Below are 20,674 nucleotides of genomic sequence, written 5' to 3' on the forward strand. Positions count from 1 at the left end.
TAGTCAGATTGATTGGTATATAAATTATTGGACTTATGGCTTCCTGCACATCTAAAAAACAATGTATGGAGAATTCTTTGTATGTAGGAATTAAGTTCCCTCTGGAGGAATGTTCTTTTTAATGTTGTCAGAGGCTGCAAGCATTCTTTTTAGGTAGTGATACAGAGACAGCTGGCAAACGCAAAGGATTTTCACATGGCACCTCCTGATCACTGTGCAGCTACACAGTTTTCTCTTTCCCCTCCTGCTTACATGTCTTGTCTCTGACAGCTCCCAAGGAACTCCAGATAGCTGCCCTTTTCATACTGACAAGGAGATGCACTGTTGCAGCAGCAGCATTGCCAGGAAAGCAAACAAAATAATAGCTACTCAAAGCAACAACTGTACAAAAAGTAGTTGTACAAAGTTGTAAAATAGCTGTGCAAACGTGGTCTAAAATGTACCTTTCCAGTGACAGTTGCCCCCAGCAAACTGCAAAATTTTATGAGCAATTCTATAAGTTTTCACTGTCGAAATTTCATTTCACAAACACTCTTTATCTTGAGGAATAAAAAGTTGGCAGGGCCATTGATTTCATTTAATCTAAAAATTCTGATTTAAAATGCTTTCCTTCAAATAAATGTGTTTCATAAACTTCAGCTGCCTGATTTCTTTTTACATGTTGTCTACGTCAATGGCAAAAAGTACATAAGATTTACAAGGCTGGTGCCATGCTATATATCGCTCCATGGCATACTAGTTGTCTACTCCAAGGTCACAGCTTTATTAAAGGATCAAGATTTACAATAATGTTAGCAGCAGCATGAATGCCTTCGGACACGTCTTCCTGTAGTTTACTTCTCTGAGGTCACCGGCACAATTTCTCCCCCTGCCAAAAGCTACTAATCAATCAATGCTGTGGTCTCCTGAACAAAGTTCAAATGGACCTATCATGTTCCTTTAGTAATAAATCTTTGCTTTTGTTTAACACCTGCCTTCAGAGAACGTAACCCTCTTTACCTGCGGTAATTAATTTACCTTTACGGCAGCCTTATTTGGTGATTAAAAACTGTTCTCCTTTCACAGATTGAGGAATTGAGGCCTGATGACACGCTTACCTGAAGTCCTACAGGGAGACTGAAAAGGCTGGGAGGCCCATGGCTGTGTGGAAGCCTCACCTGCTGAGGCTGAAGGCCATGCTGTCTCCCTCTCAGCTAATAATGCATGGCAGCTCTGTAGTGCCTAAACTGGGCCTTCTGTAATTCTTCCTGTTTAATGTAGCTTCATGGCATGAGCAGGGCATATCTGAATTTGGCTATACAGGTATGTACAGTCCAAACAGGTGCACAGAGACATACAAAAAGCTTTCTGCAGGCTCTTTACCACTCAAGGTGTAGTTGGGTGTTTTCTTCCGGCTGTACTTACACTACCGAAGAGGTCACTGCCACCAACTGCTGTTTCCTCTGGTTCCCTCTTTCCTCTCCAAGCCATGGTCCCAGATGGCAACAGGGGCATTGCCTCTTACTTCTGATCACTGGCAGATACAACATACATAGCTCTGATGGATGTCTGAAGCCTAAATAGTTTTGAAGAGCTGGAGACATACGTGAACCACAAGGCTTAGTGTTTTGTACTCTCTCTGCCCTAAAAATTTAATCACAGGCTAGAGAGAGCTCCCTACCTAGCGATCTCTTCTAGACGTCTACTTGTGGTAGAGACAGCTGCAGTCCCAAGGAGAAAAGGAACATGAAGGTGAAGGAAACATTTATCTTCAGCCCAGAGAGACCAGGCCCAACCTGAATCTTACTTTTATTACAAACTAATATATCTACAAATTAATATATTCCGAAACAAATACAATCTCTATGAATCTGTTTCTTTTTAAAGTATTGCCAGAATTGTGTTTGTTGTTTATCTGCCAAGAGTTATGTTCAGAGGAGGTCAGTGCTAGACGGGCTTAGCAAGTCCAAGGTCTTCTCAATAGAGAGAAATTTGTTGGCATAGCTGTACCACTATAACTATATTCTTACAACTCATTATTGTGGAATAAAAGCGTGCAGTCATACTGCTGGCTTACTGTTAGAAGTTTCTATCAGTATGATTCAGGAGGTAGAAATTGTGACCCAGATATTACTAATACCAGTAAAACTACACATAGAAATACTGCTAGTGTTAGTAAATCTATAAATGATTTTTTGTACGTACAACTTATTTTTTTCCTATCACAAGCAATTAATTCTTTGACATAACATATTTGTTTATTTATTTATTTATTTATTGATGATGGATATGTGTATATGGAAAGCACTCCATACACGAGGCAAAGTATCACAGAAAGTAAGTAACTAATTTTGGTTATCCTGATGGTCTTTCTTGCTCAAAACTGAAGAGCTGATGTGTTTCTCGTGCTGGATGATATCCAGATGGCCACAGTGAGAGGTCAGGTGCATTCCTGAATAGCCTATGCGAGGCCGCATGGGGTCATCTTTCCACAAGCCATCTTCTGAGCCTTGTTCTGCAGCTGATGCAGCTGGCGCAGTCACCTCACCGCTAGGCAGTGTGTTCCACTGGCAATGCCTTACAGCAGAGCAAAGGGCACACACATACTTTTTGTTTTGCGTAGGCTTTAGACTTTCTTTAGGCAGAGGTATTAGTGAAAGCCAGCTTTGTCAATATACCATGCTGAACCAGCTGCAGAACATTCAATACCTCAAGAGTTTCCTAACACAAAGTCCTAAATTTATTAGTGCTAGTCAGCATAACTGGAAATGTTCAGCTAGTTAATAATTGAAGCTCCTGAATGTTATGACATAGATGAAATGTCTGCCCTTCAGCTGAGTTGGCGGCGCATTTTTATTATCTCCCGGAGAGTCAGGGTGCCCTTACAAGACCTGCTTGCTACCCTGTAGCGCTTCCCCTAGCTACTTCAGGGGCCAGCATTTATTTTATACTTTTTCACATCGGTGTTTGCAGTCGCATCATACTCAAAATGGGGGTGACGACAGGGACGTGGGGTTGCAGCAGCTGGACATCTGGGCGGCACCACCTTCCCAGGAGTTGGATTTTTCCTAACTCCATGAACTTTTGTGTGCCGAGAAGCGTCAGGAGCACAGCACAGGTACCGGCCCTGCGGCCGCACCGTGCCGGGGTGCGAGCACAGGCCCAAACCCACGGCCACGGGGGGCCCGGCGGAGCCCCCTGGCGGCGGGCACAGCCCTGCCTCCCGGCTCGCCCCTGCGGCCGGGGCCAGCGGCGACAAGCCGCCCTTCGCCAACGCAACCCGGGCACCCCTGGGGGCCGGACGACCCGGCGACATGGGCGCCCTCCCCGCCGTCCCTAAGCCCGGGGCCGTGACCGGGGTGGCGGCCTGCGGGAAGGGGCCGGCACCGGCGGCGGGGCTGGCACCGGCGGTAAGCACGGGGCGAGAGGTGAAGGGTGAAGGGGCGCCGTGCCGTGCCGAGCCGCGCCGGGCGGAGCGGGGCGAGGCCGCCCCGCCGTGTCACAAGAGTCCCGCCGGGCCGGGAGGCGATCGCCATGGAAACTCAGGCCCGCCCCAGGCCCCGGTCCCGCCCCTGTCCCCCGGGCGAAGCGGTGGCGGCGGCGGCGGGGCCTGGGCGCAGCATGGAGCCGGGCCGGGCGAGCCGCGGCTGAGCCGCTCGCAGGCTCCGCGGCGGGGGCGGCAGCGCTCCGCGGGCAGCGGCAGGTAGCAGCGAGGCCGGGGGGCGGGGAGGGAGCGCCGAGGGGCGGCGGCGGCGCTTCCCGAGCCGGGCCCGGGCCGTGCCGAGCCGAGCCGTGCCGGGCCCCTTCGGTTCCCCCGCCGCCCACCTGGCGCCAGGTGCCCGCCCGCCATCTTCTGGCGGCCCCGCGGGGGGCGCCCGTGGGGGGGGGGGGGCTGGCGCCTGGCCCCCGCTCCGCGCTGAGAGGCCCCGGCGCCTGGCCATGGCCGGGGAAGCCGCCGCGCAGCGTTTCGACGAGGATGATTTCTACTGTCCCGTGTGCCAGGAGGTGTTCAAAACGCCCGTGAGGACCGCGAACTGCCAGCATGTGTGGGTATCCCTCCCTCCTTCCCTTCCCCTCCGTCCTGCGGAGGCGGTCGCCTCGCCTCCCCCGGGTCTCTGCCTTTATTTCTCTGCCTTCCTTCTCCCCCCCCCGCCCGGTTTTCAGGTTTTCGGGCAGCGCCCCGAGGTAAAGCAGCGGCAGGGCTCGGTGTAAGGCCGGCCCCGGAGGTGTCACCCGCACCCGGCTCTTTTGTGGCGGCCCGGTTAGAAAAGGCACGTCTTGAAGCAGGTCCCCCCCCTGGCCTCTGGGTGCCTGCCGAGCTGAGCTGCAAGCGAAGGCAACTTAGAAACCTAACTGAAATTGCACTTTTAGGCTTCGTTTGTGCTTTCCCGTTCGCTTTCCGAACGGGGTCGTAGGTTAGTTGTTCCCTCTTTCCCTTCGTCCATTCCTAGTGGAAATCCGTGCGTTTTTGGAGGAATATTTGATCACAAAGTACTCTTCTACTAACCACACAGTGCGGTTAGTAGAAAGGCAAAATACCTTTGATAGTTGGTATACGAGGCTTCAAGAAGAAGCCGGGGAGAAACGCAAAAGTGAATGGACTGGAATCTTTGGGAAAACTACAGAAATGAGGCTTTGCAGTATTTTTGGCTCCACTTAAGGACAATAAACAGGAATTACTCTGATAAGATTTTCCAGTGTCACGTGGTTGCTGCACCATTTAATATCATTAATGATCAATCCAGTGCACAGCTCTGGAGCACTAGACAGAAAATAGTAAGATTTTTACCTAAAATTCATTGCCGGGGTCCCCTAATTTCCGTATACTTCTTTGTAAGCACTGTTTGTTTTTCTTATGTCTATCTTCTAAAGATTTTTGTTCAGTAGTCTGACGTATTGCTTTTTGCTAGTAATCACTCATCTCTCCTGAAGGACAAAGTATCTAACTTTTTTCACTTTGCTAATCTGTGTTTGTGGTAACTTTTCAATTTAGATTTTGCAGGAAGTGCTTCTTGACAGCTATCAGAGAAAGTGGAACACATTGTCCTCTCTGCCGGGGGAGTGTGACTAAAAAAGAAAGATCTTATCCCAAAAGGGCTCTAGATGTTGAAAACAATATGAAGAAAGCTTCTGGGGGCTGTAGATGCTGTGAGAAGCAGGTAGAGTAAAACTTTACAAAAAGTTGAATAATCTTGTTCTTATTTTTAAACAGGCACACTTGTTTGCCATTCATGTCTGGGAGCTAAAAAAAAAAAAAAAAAAGCCTGTAGTAGTTTGGACTTAGTTTTGTTTGGCTTGTGTATGTATGAGGCATGTGACGCCTACCATTAGGTACCTGTTAGGTATGCTTAACATGTAAACTGAGAGAAGATCTTCTATTGTCTACAGTGACTTTCTGAGTGGGGTGCCAGTTTTTCCCCCAAAACAATGAGAAATCTGGATATAGCTATAAAACTGGCAAAATAAAAGTTAGGTGACTGAAAATGGAAGTTAGAGGTATATGGAAAACCTCAGACACTTTCAGGAGGGAAATGAAAGTGCTTAGAGTTACTTCAAAACTTAAATTACAAACAACAAACACTACTTGATTAACTCTGTACATAACATACAATCATGTGGAGTTTCTCCCTGCCCCACAGAACATCAGTCTGTTTACTTTGTGGTGGGGGCATTATTATCAGAGCATCGGGTGAAATCCTGACACCACTGAAATCTAGAGTAATCTGCCTTCTGCTATAACTGGATCCAGGATTTTAGCAACCCATTTTATTTACATCAAAGTTCATCCGATCCATGTAATTGTTATGTTAATTAGATTTCAGTTGAGTCTTGGGTCTGCCAGTGTGCAAAGATCAGCTTTTTGCTTTGTTCCACTGATACATTCATATGACACAAATGGGAGAAAGAAACAATAACAAGTTGGTAAATCAAAAGGAAGAATGAAGCAGATCTTCAGAACTTTAATGAAATTTAGGCACAGGCTCATGAGATGTGGTCTTGTTCAGCTTCTAAACCTGTAAGCACTTCTGAGAGTGCTGCTGGACCTGAGATTCTGATTTAGGCCATGTCCAGCACAGCTTTGTTCAGACAAAATCTGGGCGACTCATTACTGTCTTACTTGCATCTAAAATGGATAGGCATCTATAAGCTGCTGTTCATTCATGTCCTCTTACTTTTTTTTTTTTCTCAAGGAGGAAAGTTGTATGTTGTCATAACACTCCTACTGCAAAAAGATTTCACTCTGAACAGAGAAACAGTGGGCCAGAGAATATAAGGAGAAGTGGTGCCTCCATCCTCAGGTCCCCTCCCCACAGTAGCTCATCAGTAATTGATCTTGGATGTGAGAGGTGTAGTTCCCATGGTTTTGTTTCAGTCAAGTGGAGTTTACTCACATCTTGTACCCCTGAGAGAGCTTTCTCAGTCGTCTGGCTGTAGAGGGTTTGGGGTGTGGAAACATTCTCCTTTCTCACAGTGATAGAAGCTCTACAGGGGGGAAAAAAAAGGAGTTGAAGATCTTATGCTAGGAAGGAAAATGTTCATCCCGAGAGGGGAGGCACAAGTTAAAGAGTTTCTGCTGCATATGATGTCTAAATAATCCCTGCATGCATTGCTTTCTGTTGGCAGAATTCTCTTCCTTCTGTCCCTGGATTATTCAGTACGATTTGAATAATTTGGCATTTCATTTACAGGTTAGATTTTCATGGATGAGACAGCATTATAAAACGTGTAAGAAGTATCAGGATGAATATGGTGTTTCTTCTATTATTCCAAACTTACAGATTTCCCAAGATTCAACAGGGAGCAGGTAATCAGGGTGTTTTATGTATAACCATGCATCTTTTTTCCCCCCAAAGGATTTTTTTTTTTTTTACCAGGACATGTTTTCTTTTAGTAATAATTATTTTCTGTTATATTACACTTCAAAAAATGACAGTTTTTCCAGATCTTTTTCTTTACTCAGCATACAGAAGAAAACCTTTCTACATGTTGGCTTGGAATGTCTTCTAGGGGCTCTTTTAAAAAAACATACAGTATTTCCAACTTACTTTCCTTGCTTTGACAGAATTTGAGCAGCTTGCTTTGTAACAGATTTCATAATATCTAGCCCCAAGGAAGTTCCCTTCATTTATTCCCCCCTCCCTTTTCATAAGTCTGTTTTAGTGGTTATCCTGTTTCAAAACATTACTGTGCAAGCTTTTGTTTTCAGGTTGAATTTGTTTTGAACTGATCTTTTATGAAATGTATGAGGAATGCCAGCATGTTACACACCATAAAATCAAATGCCATTTACCAGTTTGCTTTCAGACAGTAAAGCTGAAGAGCTTTCTTCCTCATACCTTCTGACTGATGTGTTTTGTTTTGGTTGTGGAGTTTTTTGAGGGGTTAGGGGGAGAGAAGAGATGGCGGGAGGGAGGTTTTTTGAAGACCATTTTTACATACTAGTTTCATGGAGATTTTTATTACATATAGCTTGTGCTTTATTTACTGTGTGTTGACATCCTATTTTTAGCACACTGAACTTCTGTGTGTTTGGTTTTCAGTCCATCTGTATACTGAAAGCAGAAGTTCAACTAGTTCTGGTAACAGCTTGTAGCAATGTTTAACTGAAGTTTCTGGATACTGTTATACAATTATTGATTATGCCACAGTAGAATACCTGTGCCTGTAACATTATAGAAGTATAAGAAACGTACTGTGACCAGATTTGTGATAATAAATATTCATGGCCTTAGGGTTGTCAGTGTATCTGAGCTGCCTCTTCTGGCATAACTTGAGGTGCATATATGGTTAAATGTACTTTCTAAAATGTTGCTGTTTGTCACTCTTATTTTAGGAAAATGATATTGTGCACAGCATGAGGAAATAGTTCTTGCTGTAGTTGAAAGTTGTAAATAACTCAGGCAACCACGTGGTAGTTAAATGACTATTTACATAGCCATAAGTAAAAAAAAAAATATAAAATACTACCTGTCTTATGCTCTCATACTTCAAAATGCCTTCTGAGTTGCGTGGTTGTAAACTCCATTACCATTACTGTTGACTAAATGCCTATTTTATTGTATACCAATTTCCTATAAAGTTGTGTGGTATTCCACTGAGGGTCACCATGGTAACTAGATACTGAGACATGCTTTGATCCAAAAGAAAAGTTGTGAAAGTTAAAATGTGTGCCATTTTATGTTTTGCCTTGAAATTCATGGGACTTAATGGATATATACGTATATTTTTGTTATTAATAAATTTTAAGAAATCTTGATAGTGGAGGACAATAATAACCTTTTAACTTTTTTTTTATTTCATATAAAGTAGCAGGAATGATACAATATCTGATAATGGAGGGATGGCTAATAATCAAATACTGCAAGGAGATACAAGGTAGGCTGCTTATTTTCTGATACTTACTATTACAACAGATCCATACAATCATAGTGTAAGCTTCTACTAACTAAAGAACAAAAAACAAGCTACAGAAAAAATATTTTTTAAAAAACTTTTGTTTCTTCTTCATTTGCATCCATATATTGGAATTTTTCAGTAGTTTCCTGAAGGATTTGAACTAAAAGGTATTACCAAGTAAGTAAGAACAGGATGTAGTTGCAATTGGATAAAAAGAAGTGTTTTCTGCAGTCCAAGCTTCAAAAGAATGCATTTAGATGTACAAATAATAAATTTGTTTTAAAATTGCAGTTTGGAAGTATCAGTGGAGCTCTGTTAGGTTCACTGTTATGTCATTAACGGTGTTTTATTTGTTGTTAATTTGTCATTATTTTCCTAAGTTCTGATAACAGATGAATTAAACTTTTCATAACACTACTTCCAAAACTTTTTTTTTTTTGCTGTTTAATGCTGTGTATTTCTGTTTACAGTGGACATCCAACTTTCAAATGCCCCCTGTGTCAAGAAGCCAATTTTACCAGACAGCGCTTGTTGGATCACTGTAATAATAGACATCTTTATCAGATAGTTCCTGTAGTAAGTAGTCACCCCCTTCCCCCTTTTTTTTTTAAATACATTTTTACTGATGTATGCCTTTTAAGCTACTTTCATTTTAATTATGTGAAAATTAATTTAAGTGTGCAGTAACTAGTCAATATCTACACAGGTTGCTATAGACTTCTGAAAAGCACTATACTTAATGCAGTGCATTTGAATTGAAAACACTTAACCATCTTCTGTTTGTTTTTAAGACAGTTCTCACATAACTGCCTCATTTATCTCAAGCTGAAACAAACTCAGCTTCTAAGCTTGACATTAGCTCCTTTTCATTTAGTAATCCAGACCTGTTTTTACAGAATCTCATTTGTAACATAACTGTTGTTTCATGTGAAACCTACAGTTACCTGGGAAGTAACCTAAGGTTACTTAGGTTATTAAAAGGAGTGGAGGAGAAAAATCTGTTTGGTTTTCAAATATAGGAATTTTTAGGAATGTTTAGGAGTTGTTATTTTTTCTTTTCACTTACTTGATCATCTCATTTCTATGAAAATCCTTCCAAACAGTAAGTAGGATTCAGTGATTACTTTCTTTTCTAAATTTTAAGCAATGGAAATTGGTGAAGGGAGTGCCAGACAGAAGTGATAATCCTCCACTTCTTAGAGAAACACTAACAAATTTGGCAAGCTGAAATTTAATTTTTGAATGTTACACCACTGAGGAAAAGAATACCTAAAACTATATTTTCTGTAAACATTTTTTACTGTATTTTGATAGTGGATAAGTAGTAGTCTAGTTATTCCTGTAGAACATGTTTTTAATGCGTTCTGAATTACCAGTAACTTTTTTTTTTTTAATTCTCTCTTTTTCTCCCAAATTCAGATCTGCCCTATTTGTGTATCTCTTCCTTGGGCAGATTCTAACCAGGTTACCAGAAATCTTGTTAGCCATCTAAATCTGAGACACCAGTTTGACTATGGAGAATTTGTGGTAAGCTTTCTTGTCTTTGATATGTATGGGAACAAATAGTAACTTTTTTTTCTAGAAGTACAACTGCCAAATAAAAAATTTGTGCTTCACACTATGTTGCCGCTCTGGACAGAAGTCAGAAGTAGGCCTGTCTGTTCTTAACTTTGTGTTATCTGTATGGAATGCTACTGGGAATAGATGTTGTCAACACTTAAGCTATGCTCCAAACTGGTAGCTTAAGTCTTTAGCTTAGTGTTCTCAGTCTAAACTATTTGTTCTTTTATAACAGTCTATTACTTCTGCTTCTGAGGAAAATATGCTACTCTGTTTTTATTGCCATTTTGCAGCTATCACGGCAGAAGTGGCTAAACCATAGTTCTCAGGACTCAAAAGTGCAGCTTTACAAGCTGGTGTTCTGCTACAGCCTCTCTTTCAGTATGTTGTGAGAGGGTCTGCAATGTGAAAAAGAGATGTGACATTGAATCATTGGTCTGGTTGCCTTCTTTCAGGCTCACTTTGAGTAAGTGGCCCTGGAGTAGATGCAAAACTACATAAGCAGATTGTTAGTCACTGGGTGGATCGTAAGTCAAGCCAGACAGATGAGGCCTACATGCGGGATCAGGTCTCTGGAGAGTTCAAGCTGTAGTTTCTAGAGTATTTAACAGACTTTGGGGTGCACTGCTTTAGCCTTGGGTGGGACAAACATAGTATTTGAGGCATAGGCAGCCTCACATGGTAATGAACACAATGATAAGGTATGTTCTTTGTGTTGAGTGATCTGTGACAAAGATAAGAAGAGCCTGGAGATTGACTCAGGACTGGGCTCTTCAACATGAGTGCATCTTGCGTGTTTGAGGATGTAGAACTGGTGGTTGGAATTACGATTTGAGGAAGCTGCCAGAATTGCACTAAAAAGGTGTATTACTCTGGCATGTTAACATCTTGGAATATAGCTTTCCAAAAGTAGCAGGGTTAACCACCCATCTTTTGTGATACAGGTTTGCTTTCTCAATTTAAGCAGTATATTCTCCACAATCTATGATTACTGTTGCCTGGGGATCACGTCTAGTATTTATTAATGGAGAAGGTTATGGCTTGTTGGAAACCCTGGTGTAAGAATTGTGTGACACAGTCAGCTTTCCTGAGCTGACTATTCTGCAATGTAATTGAGCCAGGAAGAGAAGATGGACCCTTCTGTTTAATGAGCCTTGTCCCACTCATCTCATTCTTCTCCTGTCTCGTGGATCTTGTACTTACTTGGTTAAATAAAAGATACTGTGCAACATAAACAGTCAAGTACCACCAAGTACCACATGCCAATTCCTATGTAAAAATGTGGAAAATGAATGATTAAAGTAAAGACTCTGGTGCATCTCGAGTATTTGAATATTTGAGTATTTTGATGATGTTTTCATTTTGTTTAGAATCTTCAGCTTGATGAAGAAGCCCAATACCAAAACGCAGTTCAAGAATCCTGTCATGTGAACTTTTAAAGTATAGGCTCCCTTCATCTTGCTGGCTGAGAGAAAAAAATGTATTAATTCTGTTGGTAATCTGGAGCGTATATTAATAAAAATGGTACCCAGTAACTAGTTTTCAGGCTTAATTTTTTCCACGCCGATAAGGACTTTTCATAAGTGATTTTACTAAAACTCAAACTAGATATTTTTACTGAGATCTGTCCCGGTGGAATTAGGGACCTTTTCGGAACATCTCACAGTTGTCTTGATTGTCTTTAACTTTTACTACTCTGTTAATTACAAAGTTTCTTATGTTAATGACAGATATTTTAACTGACCAGTAACAATTTGAAAACAGCATGTTGGAAAGCGATGCAAAGATGCTCTGTTGCACTGTCGATTTTTTTTTTTAAGTTCATTTTTCATCTACTAAGATAGCTGTGAGATAATCATTTTTTCTTCTTCCTGCCCAAGGACAAAGTTTTATTTGATGTTGTGATTTGTTTTTTACCATTGCTATGTAAATGAAAATAATGCCAATGTAAGAAATCAGAATACTTGTTTTGTATAGATCAGCAATGCAGAGGAGGTTTCTTTCATTTTCACTGAGAAAGAATGATACCATTGCCTGGGAATAGTTACATCTATGTTTTCCCTCTTTGAGCATAACTGAAGTAGGACACTTGCTTAGTAAACTGGATGAAGAGTTTTCCCTGTACTCCCAACTATTAATGAAGACAGTGCTCCCAATATATTTTCTGAGCAATCCAAGATGGCATGCAAAAGGTATGCTTTCTTAATATATGACTGTAGCCAGCTAGTTTTTCATATTTCTGGAGCTTTTTTAAAAACTTCTACAGTTGTTTTAAGAATTTAAGTTTGGTTCTGTCCTGTCTTTCTTGGGAGACTGCGTAAGTAGAGAACTAATTGGCTTCAGACCTACCAGTGCTCAGAAATGAACTTGTTTATTTTGGTAAAACTGTTTAAAACTTCAACACCTACTGCATCTGAACGCTTGAAAAAACAGTTGAGAATAAAAGCTTCTTTTAAAATAATTAACAACATACTCCTATTTTAGATAACCATACCCCCAGCAAGACAGCTATTAAAATCAGAGAAGAAAATCACCTAGGCAATTTTGAATTCAAATGGAAAATAAATTTTTTTAAATAACGTTCAGATATTTAATACTAATGGGAGGAATGGGAAATAAAGCTGCACAGATAACTTTTTTGGAGGTTCAGACAGAGTTCTGAATATATACCTTTTAGGACTGACTCTTCATGTTGCGTTACTATCATCCATTGGCAAACTGTTGTTCGTAACGTGTACTGTATATGTGGTGAAGAGCATACTCAGTAGTTTTTCTAGTCTAGTTAATGAGTTATATGTAATAATATCAGTTGTGCAGCAGAAGTACAATCTGCTTCTTGTACCCTCTCTCCCATTTGCTCTCCAGGGTTTTGATTATTCTTTAAATACTAGAGCATTTCTTATTCTAAAACTGTTAAGGTTGAAATGCCTCATTCTACAATGTAATGGGTTTCAAAACTGAACCCTAGTTATAATATGTTGAATGTTGGAACTAAAATGCTATACATTGTAACTTGAAATGTCTATCTTCTATTTTTAAAAAGTCTAAAACATCACTGAAGGAATCATAGCTGGCTAAAATACAGCTAAAATCAGCTATTTCAGAGGCGTCTAAAAGTTAACATCCCTTTTATAAAACATGCATAGTATTTTTTTTACTGGCTTGATACAGTATTTTGACAAAAAGCCAGAATTTGATCTGGTGCTCCACCTTCCTTGTTTGCCTCCGTATTCCTATCTGAGTATTCTCACTCTAAGCTCTAGTGCTTGTTTTGACCACATACTGTTTTGGTGTGGTTCACTCCAAATGTGATCTAACTGAAAAGTTTTCGATTTTTTTTCTCTGCTCCTCTGTAAAGCTAGCTATGAAATACTGTCCTTAAAGAGAAAGAAATTTCAAGGTAGCCTGATACTAAAGGTGTAACTTCTTAAAATAAAATGACCATGGTGTTTGGTTTTTATTGCTGCGTAAATTTTCTAAGGAATTTAATAGTTATATGAAACTTTTTTTAAATTCAGTGAAATATTTGTCTGATCTGGCAAAAAATGCCTATAGCCAATACAGATTCAGAACACCTCTTGGACACTGGAACTAGTTATTTCTGTTACTTGAACATACCTTGAGAATTGCAAATAAATTTACATCTACTTTAAAACTCTGGGAAATATGTTTTTTATATAGCAATAATTAGTTGTCACTTGGTGCATAGTTGCTGAAGTAGCATTTTGGTCATGTTTAAACGTTGAAAGACTCAAATGCACGTTTTAAAGCAACAAATGGCTATAAATGCAATATAAAAAAACCTTGCAAAATGTTTATCCTCTTTATTTGCATATACTAAGATCTGTATTGGTAGGCGCTGCCTTGGTTAATGTTTTATACTTCTAATATGAAGATACTGCATCCAGTACACTCACTAGGTAAGCATTTAATGAAAATGAACGATCTGATCAAATATGCTGCTGCTGGTCATGATCTTTCTCACTGAAACTTAAAACGTTCACAAAAAGCTGTATATTTGTAATAGGTCATGCTTACACGCAGAACATAAAACCTTTACTGGGACATTGCTGTTGAAAAATGTTTTCATGTTCAGGTTGCATTGTGTATGGTTTCAATATGCTACATTATGTTTGAATTTTACCTTCTGTTTTGTTTTTTTTTGATTAAAATATTTTATTTTCTATTTGTCTCTTTGTTGCATAATAAAGATGATCAATTCCTTTGACACTACTTCTTCCTTTCCACATGCTTTGTAAACTTCAGTTAATTGTCATTCATATGCCTTCATAGGATGTTGCTGGAACTAATGAGTTTGATCTTGGCTCATGATCCTCTCATGAGCTGACAAGCTACCTGAAATCACATCATAAGATCTTTCCATGAAGCAAAAACGGTGATAGGTTGGACAAAACTGTTACTCATGCAGCCTTTCCTCCCTCACACATTAGTACGTTGCTGTCCCATGTGATGTTAACAGAAAAATAACCTCCTAAAAGAAGGAAAGATGTATGTAACACTTGGCACTGATAGCAAACCTTGTTATTTGAAAGTAGACTTACTGAAAAGAGTTAATGTTCTTCTGAGGAAAGACTAGTTGATAGGTTTGGGCTGGCTGAATTTTTGGACCAGCTTGGTGGCATGCAGGTGATTTACCCTTCTGCCCCTGTATTTTTGAGCAGAAAAACTCTTGGTTATTTTTTGTGGTTTTGCATTCAAGGATCATAAACATGATAATATGGTTAAGACATTTGAGTTAATATCTTATTTTGAATGATAGAATATGGCAAAATATATACATTTAGTTTTTATTAGTTTATTGTTCTTTCTCCTTAGAATGTAGTTTTGTGAGCTCTAAACAGATTATTGTACCACCTAAATCTGGTTATAAGCCCTTTGTTAGAGATTCCATTTAATTTTCTTTTACTGTAGCAAAGTATATTTCATTATGTAGAGAGAATGTACTCAGTGTGTTTAATTCTCATTGTCAGTGCGTTCATAATAGGATAAGTGAGCTCCGTAGAACTCCTCTTCGTCCTGCTCTAGTCCTAAGCCAGGACTTCATTCCCAAGGACACAAGGAGTCACTTGTTTTGTCTTCTGACAGGTAGTCAGGGCTAGAATGTATTCTGTGTTTGGGAAGCATTTTTCGGTCCCCTCTTTAGATGTTACTTCTGAGACCAATGGGATTTGAACACGAGAGTGCTATATATAAGTGTTTCTAGAGTATTTTTTTAGTATCCTGTGTTTTATGCTGAAACACACGTGAATTCATGGATTCTCAAAGCATGTACTCTTTGCTGGGTCTTGTAAATACTATGCACTTTGTGAAATGACACTAGAACCCGCAGCCAAAGTTGTTTTATTACAGACAAGGAGAGCTACAAGGATATCGTGCAAGAGGAACCTCATAATGTTCAACAAGGAGAGGTGTAAAGTCCTGCACCTGTAGGGGGAACCACCCCATGCACATATACAGGCTGGGGGCCACGAAACTGGAAAACACTTTGCAGAAAAGGATCAGGGATTTCTGGTGGACACCAAGTTGAACATGAGCCAGCAATGCGCCCTTGCGGCAAAGAAGGCTAATGGTATCCTGAGCTGCGTCAGGCAACGCATTGCCAGCAGGTCGAAGGAGGTGATCCTTCCCTTCTTAGCACTGGTAAGGCCACACCAGGAGCACTTTCTCCAGTTCTGGGCTCCCTAGTACAAGGCACGGACATACTGAAATGTCCAACAAAGGGCTGTGAAGGTTATAAGTGCTCCAGGCCCTTCCTCCTGTGTGGAAAGGCTGAGAGAGCTGGGTGGGCCTGCTCAGCCTGGAGAAGAGGAGGCTCAGGGGGAGCTCATCAATGTCTGTAAATACCTGAAGGGAGGTGCCAAGAGGACAGAGCCAGGCTCTGTTCAGTGGTGCCCAGTGCCAGGACAAGAGGCCGTGGGCACAAACTGGAACGTAGGAGGCTCCCTCTGAGCACCAGGCAGCACTGCTTCATGTGCGGGTGGCAAAGCACTGGCCCAAGTTGCCCAGAGGGGCTGTGGATCTCCTCCTTGGAGATCTTCAAAAGTCACCTGGACATGGGCCTGGGCACCCTGTTCTGGGTGGCCCTGCCCGGACCAGGTGATTTACAGAGGTCCCCTCCAGCCTTTGCCAATTCTGTGAAAAGCATCTTCAAGGTTCTTTTAGAATTGTAGGAAACTAGTGATGAAAGGACAGAAATGCTATATAGTTTTTTCTCAGTATGGAACACAAACTCACTTTTAAAAATCTCTTCTATGTCCTGTTATATGTATAAATGAATATATGTAGAAGACAAAATTCAGAGCCTCTACTATAAAAAGGCTTTGCAATAGTGTTAAAATTGCCACTTCCCAGTGAATTACCAGCCTCTGGTTGACATTTTTTTCCTCTCATGCAAGAAGTAAGCTTGGACTGTTACTGTGCTTAAGTTGTAAGTCTGCTTTGGAAAGGGCCAGTCTTCGCTTCTTAATTTTCCTTCCCCAAGCAGCATTGTTCTGACTGTAACACTCCCCTCCCCCCACTCCCCTTTCCCAGTCCTATAGCTTTGTTTCTATGGACAGGAAAGAGCTTCTAAAAAAAAAAAAAAAAAAGTAAATTTTCATTTGTTTACTCTCCACCCCCCAAGCTGTTAAGAAATTGAAAGAAAAAAAATCATCACTGTCAAATGCATCCCATAGAAATCATCTAATTCCGTTTTAAATCTTTGTAGGAAATTGTATACGTTTAAGATGCGTTCCTCAGCTCCATGAAGCTGCAGGTCATTTCCTAGGGTTTAGTGACAAAATACTGTTCTTATGAATTTGCTTAAGCTTGTGAGAACACTTAGTCACTGGGAAAAGTATTCCTCACTATTACTTTATATTCTCTTTCTGTATTCTTGGATGTCTCTCTCTCTGTTTTCCTCCCTCCGTATGTCTTTCCCTGCAGCAACTCTCAGAAGTCTTCCCCATGTACGCATTCCTTCCACTCTCCTTTCTGTCTTTTAAAGTAATCAACAATTAAATAGCTAAGATTATATTACTTAGCTACTAAGTATTGTCTCATATTCTGTATACTTTATAAGTACCTGTGGCTCCACCCTCAGTATCTTGGGGCTGATGTCTGCCTCAGGGGTAAATAGAGTATCTAAGAAACTCGACATCGATACCTTTCAGAGTTATCCTGCTACGTTTACTGCTATGGCTGGAGTTTTTCTTTCTCAAAATGGGTTTGCAGTTTGAAAGACTCTGAAAGTCTTACTGGTCAGATTTGTTAATCAAAGTTGTTGGTCCTGTCTCCTCATCAAGCTAAAAGTATTTATTTTGTTGTTCTCCTTGTGGGGGTGGTAGGTGGTGGTATCTTTTTAGATTAGGATTAAGTTTAAAATCAAAGTATCTCATGCAGACCAGCTCATTCCCCATAACAGGCGCTTGTTTTTCAAAAAAACTTGAGCTGGGTTTTGTGGTTTTGCAGGTATGTACCAAAGACAATAAGAAGACAGTGGCTTTTTTTCTCATAATACCAGAGTGTTTAAGGCTGGAAGGGACCCCTGGAGGCCATCTGATCCACCCCCCTGCTCAGGCAGGGCCACCCAGAGCAGGGTGCTCAGGCCCATGTCCAGGTGGCTTTGGAAGATCTCCAAGGAGGGAGCTCCACAGCCTCTCTGGGCAACCTGTGCCATGCTCTGTCACCAGCACATGAAGCAGTGCTGCCTGGTGCTCAGGGGGAGCCTCCTGTGGGCCAGTTTGTGCCCATGGCCTCTTGTCCTGGCACTGGGCACCACTGAACAGAGCCTGGCTCTGTCCTCTTGGCACCTCCCTTCAGGTATTTACAGACATTGAAGAGATCCCCCTGAGCCTCCTCTTCTCCAGGCTGAGCAGTCCCAGCTCTCCCAGCCTCTCCTCATAGGAGAAGTGCTCCAGGCCCTTCGTCAGGCCATTCTCCAGAGTAGCTGTTGCAGCAGCAGTCCTAGAGAAAGTGCAATGTATGTGCCATCTCAGCTGTGAGACTGTTCAAAACTTCAGTAGTTTCTTTTATGAATTTTTCTTCGTTCATAATTCAAGCCACAAGAGGGCACTGAATATTTTTGGGTTGTCTCTGAGTAAGTGTAGGATTTAATGATGCTAATTCACTAAGTAGCTATACTCCTAGACACTTTTAGATATATTTCTATCCAGACATTTCATAAAACATAATAAATCTTTTACATGTTTTAGGGGTTGAGAGGCTTTCTGTAGATTGGAATGATCCCAGTAAGGATATTTCTAATTCACTTTAAAACCTGCAACTCATAAAGTGTGTTTCATCACCTGGGCAAGTAAGCTGTGCTCACCCAGGACGGTGCCCTGGGAAGGGCTGAGTGCTCCCCAGGTGACGAGTGGACACAGAAAGTAGCATGGTCATGAAAGCTTTTCCCTTGCAAGTTCCCTCCTTCCCCAAATGCCTTCTTTAGAGGTCTTTGCAACGAAAGCGTTGTAGTAGTGCAGCCAGGAATCACAAGGGGGCATCTGAGGACTGTTGCTTTCTGTGCTAATGAGCAATATCGCTGATTTTTGACTCCTTGCTTTATGAAACTGCACCCATGCCATCGACCTCGCTCATCACACCTGGGTTGAGCTGCTCACACACTGCTGTGGTGGTGAAGTGGCGAGGTGTGCCTGCTGCCAGGTGCAGGGAGGCTTCAGTACCCCCCGCATTACTTAGGCCTGGTGAACTGCTCTCTGCCTGCACGCTCAATAGTTTGGGGTTGCTGCCGGCCTCCGGAGTGAAGAGAGAAATTCTCCCAGCCACGTCTCTCGCTCTGCCATCTGAAAGAGAGCGAAGTGTGCCTGGAGCGGGCTCTTGGAGTGGTGTGATGCTTTGTGGCCAGCTCCAGACACTGTAGGGCTGCACCCTGCTCACTGTTTACTTTGTGCGTTACCCTCATTTGTGCTTGCCTTAAAACGCGCTTGTGTGAAAACATGTCAGATGTGGTTCGGGTTCCAGCGGAGGGGGAGAGGTGTAATCCTGTGTGAGTAATTACCTATTTTCTGAAAGACACTTTTCTCACACAAAGGAAAAGAGAACGGTTAAAGTACATCTGAAGTGGCAGGGGGCAGTAAAGGGTAAAATGGTGTACGCCCAGGCTTCATCTGGATGCTTATTAATGTTGCTTTTTAATTCCCCTGTAGTGGGGGGAAGCTGAAGGTTTGTTTCATATTCTTGGTAACTATTAATGAAAGCAAACATTGTATTTCATAGAATCATAGGAAGGTTTGGGTCAGAAGGGACCTTAAAGACCACCACCCAGTTCCAACCCCCTGCCATGGGCAGGGACACCTCCCACCAGACCAGGCTGCCCAAAGCCCCATCCAGCCTGGCCTTGAACACCTCCAGGGATGGGGCATCCACAGCTTCTCTGGGCAGCCTGTGCCAGGTTTGCTCCTCTGCAAGAAGACAGAACACCTGTATTTGGTATCTGTTGTAATTTTCACTTTCTTACATGATTTCCATTAGACGCCTGCTGGGTTTGTAAACACTGGAGTTTCTTAACTTGAAATACTTACATGTTCAACTTGAAATGTTTTGGATTTGGATGAAGGTCTCTTATCTTGCAGGTTTATCTGACAGCCCTTATCTTTATTGGTGCTTGTGCCTCATCAGCCAAGGAGACAGCTTTTCAGTGTTATCCCCTTTCATGAGTTTAACTGAAAAAGTGAAGCTAATTTGTGCAAGATAACACAGGAAGTTTGAGATGGGCAAGGAACAATCTGCTATCTGAGAGTAACAGACCATTTGAGTATCCTCCTGCTCTTTAACAATAGCTCTACAAGCACTGCTAAATGGGGTACACAATGCACTACAAGCCAGCTATTTTCAAGATTACTTAATTAATTCATATCACTTAAGTTCACATTGAAACTCACAATCAGTCAGGTTTCACCCAAATGTCAACAAGCAGCCATGAATCACAGTTGTTCACTGAGCAGTATACTGATGGCAAAATTATCAAAGCGTCTGTGCTGAAACACAGATCAACAAAACTAACCAAGTATAAAACTACCTATCAAAAATGCTAGAAAATCTCCGTCCATCTAGAGCTATTTTTTATTGTTTTTATGGTTCTTTGTAGCTAGCCGAGATTGCATTTTGAAATTAAGTTCCTTTGGCTTTATAAAGAGCACCTGCAAGCAAAGTAGGACATTTTATAGCTCTTCTGTACTTCACTTCACTTTTTTTTTTTTTTTTATTTTCCCAGTATGTCTTTACTGCATTACTGTCTGTTCCTGGGTTCTTACCCCCAGATCTAGCTTTACTAAGCAGTCTAAAGCAGGTGTAGCTTTCCGTCTGCATTGGGCAATGCCTGGTGAATGTTTCTTATTCTGCAACAAAGCAGCAGGATAAGGACTGCAGGATTATCATTACTACCTGTGGTGCAGTAGTGCCCACCTGCGATGGTGCTGCCCTGCAGACACTAGGAGACATTGTCTGTCCAAGGGAACATGCAGCCTGCTCTGTGATGTTGCCCATCTGCCTGGTGACAGGGATCCAAGAGGTCACTGCAGGACTTCTGCAGCAACCTCCACATTGATTTCTGATGTCTTTCCTTGTCACTGCTTGTACTACCAGCACAGGAGCATGTGGGTCTACGGGGCAAAATCTAATTGACTAGAATCAACCAGCTAAAGACCTGCTCATTCTGTTTTCTTTCTTTTCCTCAAATACAGAGCTTCTAGTCAGTGGAAACTACCCGCAGATTAAA

At 41.7% G+C, this 20,674-nt stretch overlaps 1 protein-coding gene across 3 annotated transcripts; it reads left to right on the forward strand.

The window, feature by feature from the left end:
• The first annotated feature begins 3,435 nt into the window (after nt 1–3,435).
• On the forward strand, nt 3,436–14,164 carry RNF138 (ring finger protein 138). Of its 3 annotated transcripts, none has more exons than XM_048049362.2 (7): nt 3,436–4,025; nt 4,973–5,138; nt 6,669–6,784; nt 8,290–8,355; nt 8,847–8,952; nt 9,796–9,903; nt 10,881–11,290. In XM_048049362.2, the coding sequence occupies exons 1-7, from the start codon at nt 3,919–3,921 to the stop codon at nt 10,959–10,961; spliced, it is 750 nt and encodes a 249-aa protein (XP_047905319.2). In that variant the 5' UTR covers nt 3,436–3,918; the 3' UTR covers nt 10,962–11,290. The 3 variants fall into 3 exon arrangements, with proteins under 3 accessions (XP_047905319.2, XP_066848999.1, XP_013040405.3); XM_066992898.1 differs by having other exon boundaries at nt 3,445–4,025; nt 8,287–8,355; nt 10,881–11,285; XM_013184951.3 differs by lacking the exon at nt 10,881–11,290 and adding an exon at nt 11,307–14,164 and having other exon boundaries at nt 3,454–4,025; nt 8,287–8,355.
• Nucleotides 14,165–20,674: the final 6,510 nt, after the last annotated feature.

This window comes from Anser cygnoides, chromosome 2 (genome assembly GCF_040182565.1).
Source record: "Anser cygnoides isolate HZ-2024a breed goose chromosome 2, Taihu_goose_T2T_genome, whole genome shotgun sequence".
Lineage (NCBI taxonomy): Eukaryota > Metazoa > Chordata > Aves > Anseriformes > Anatidae > Anser > Anser cygnoides.

What these genes read in the sequence shown, in the direction of transcription:
- RNF138 (XM_066992898.1), top strand. Translation starts at nt 3,919, where the DNA reads ATGGCCGGGGAAGCCGCCGCGCAGCGTTTCGACGAGGATGATTTCTAC. An exon ending in ATACTGCAAGGAGATACAAG is followed by an intron (nt 8,356 to 8,846) that starts GTAGGCTGCTTA and finishes TTCTGTTTACAG; the next exon opens with TGGACATCCAACTTTCAAAT. An exon ending in TTTATCAGATAGTTCCTGTA is followed by an intron (nt 8,953 to 9,795) that starts GTAAGTAGTCAC and finishes TCCCAAATTCAG; the next exon opens with ATCTGCCCTATTTGTGTATC.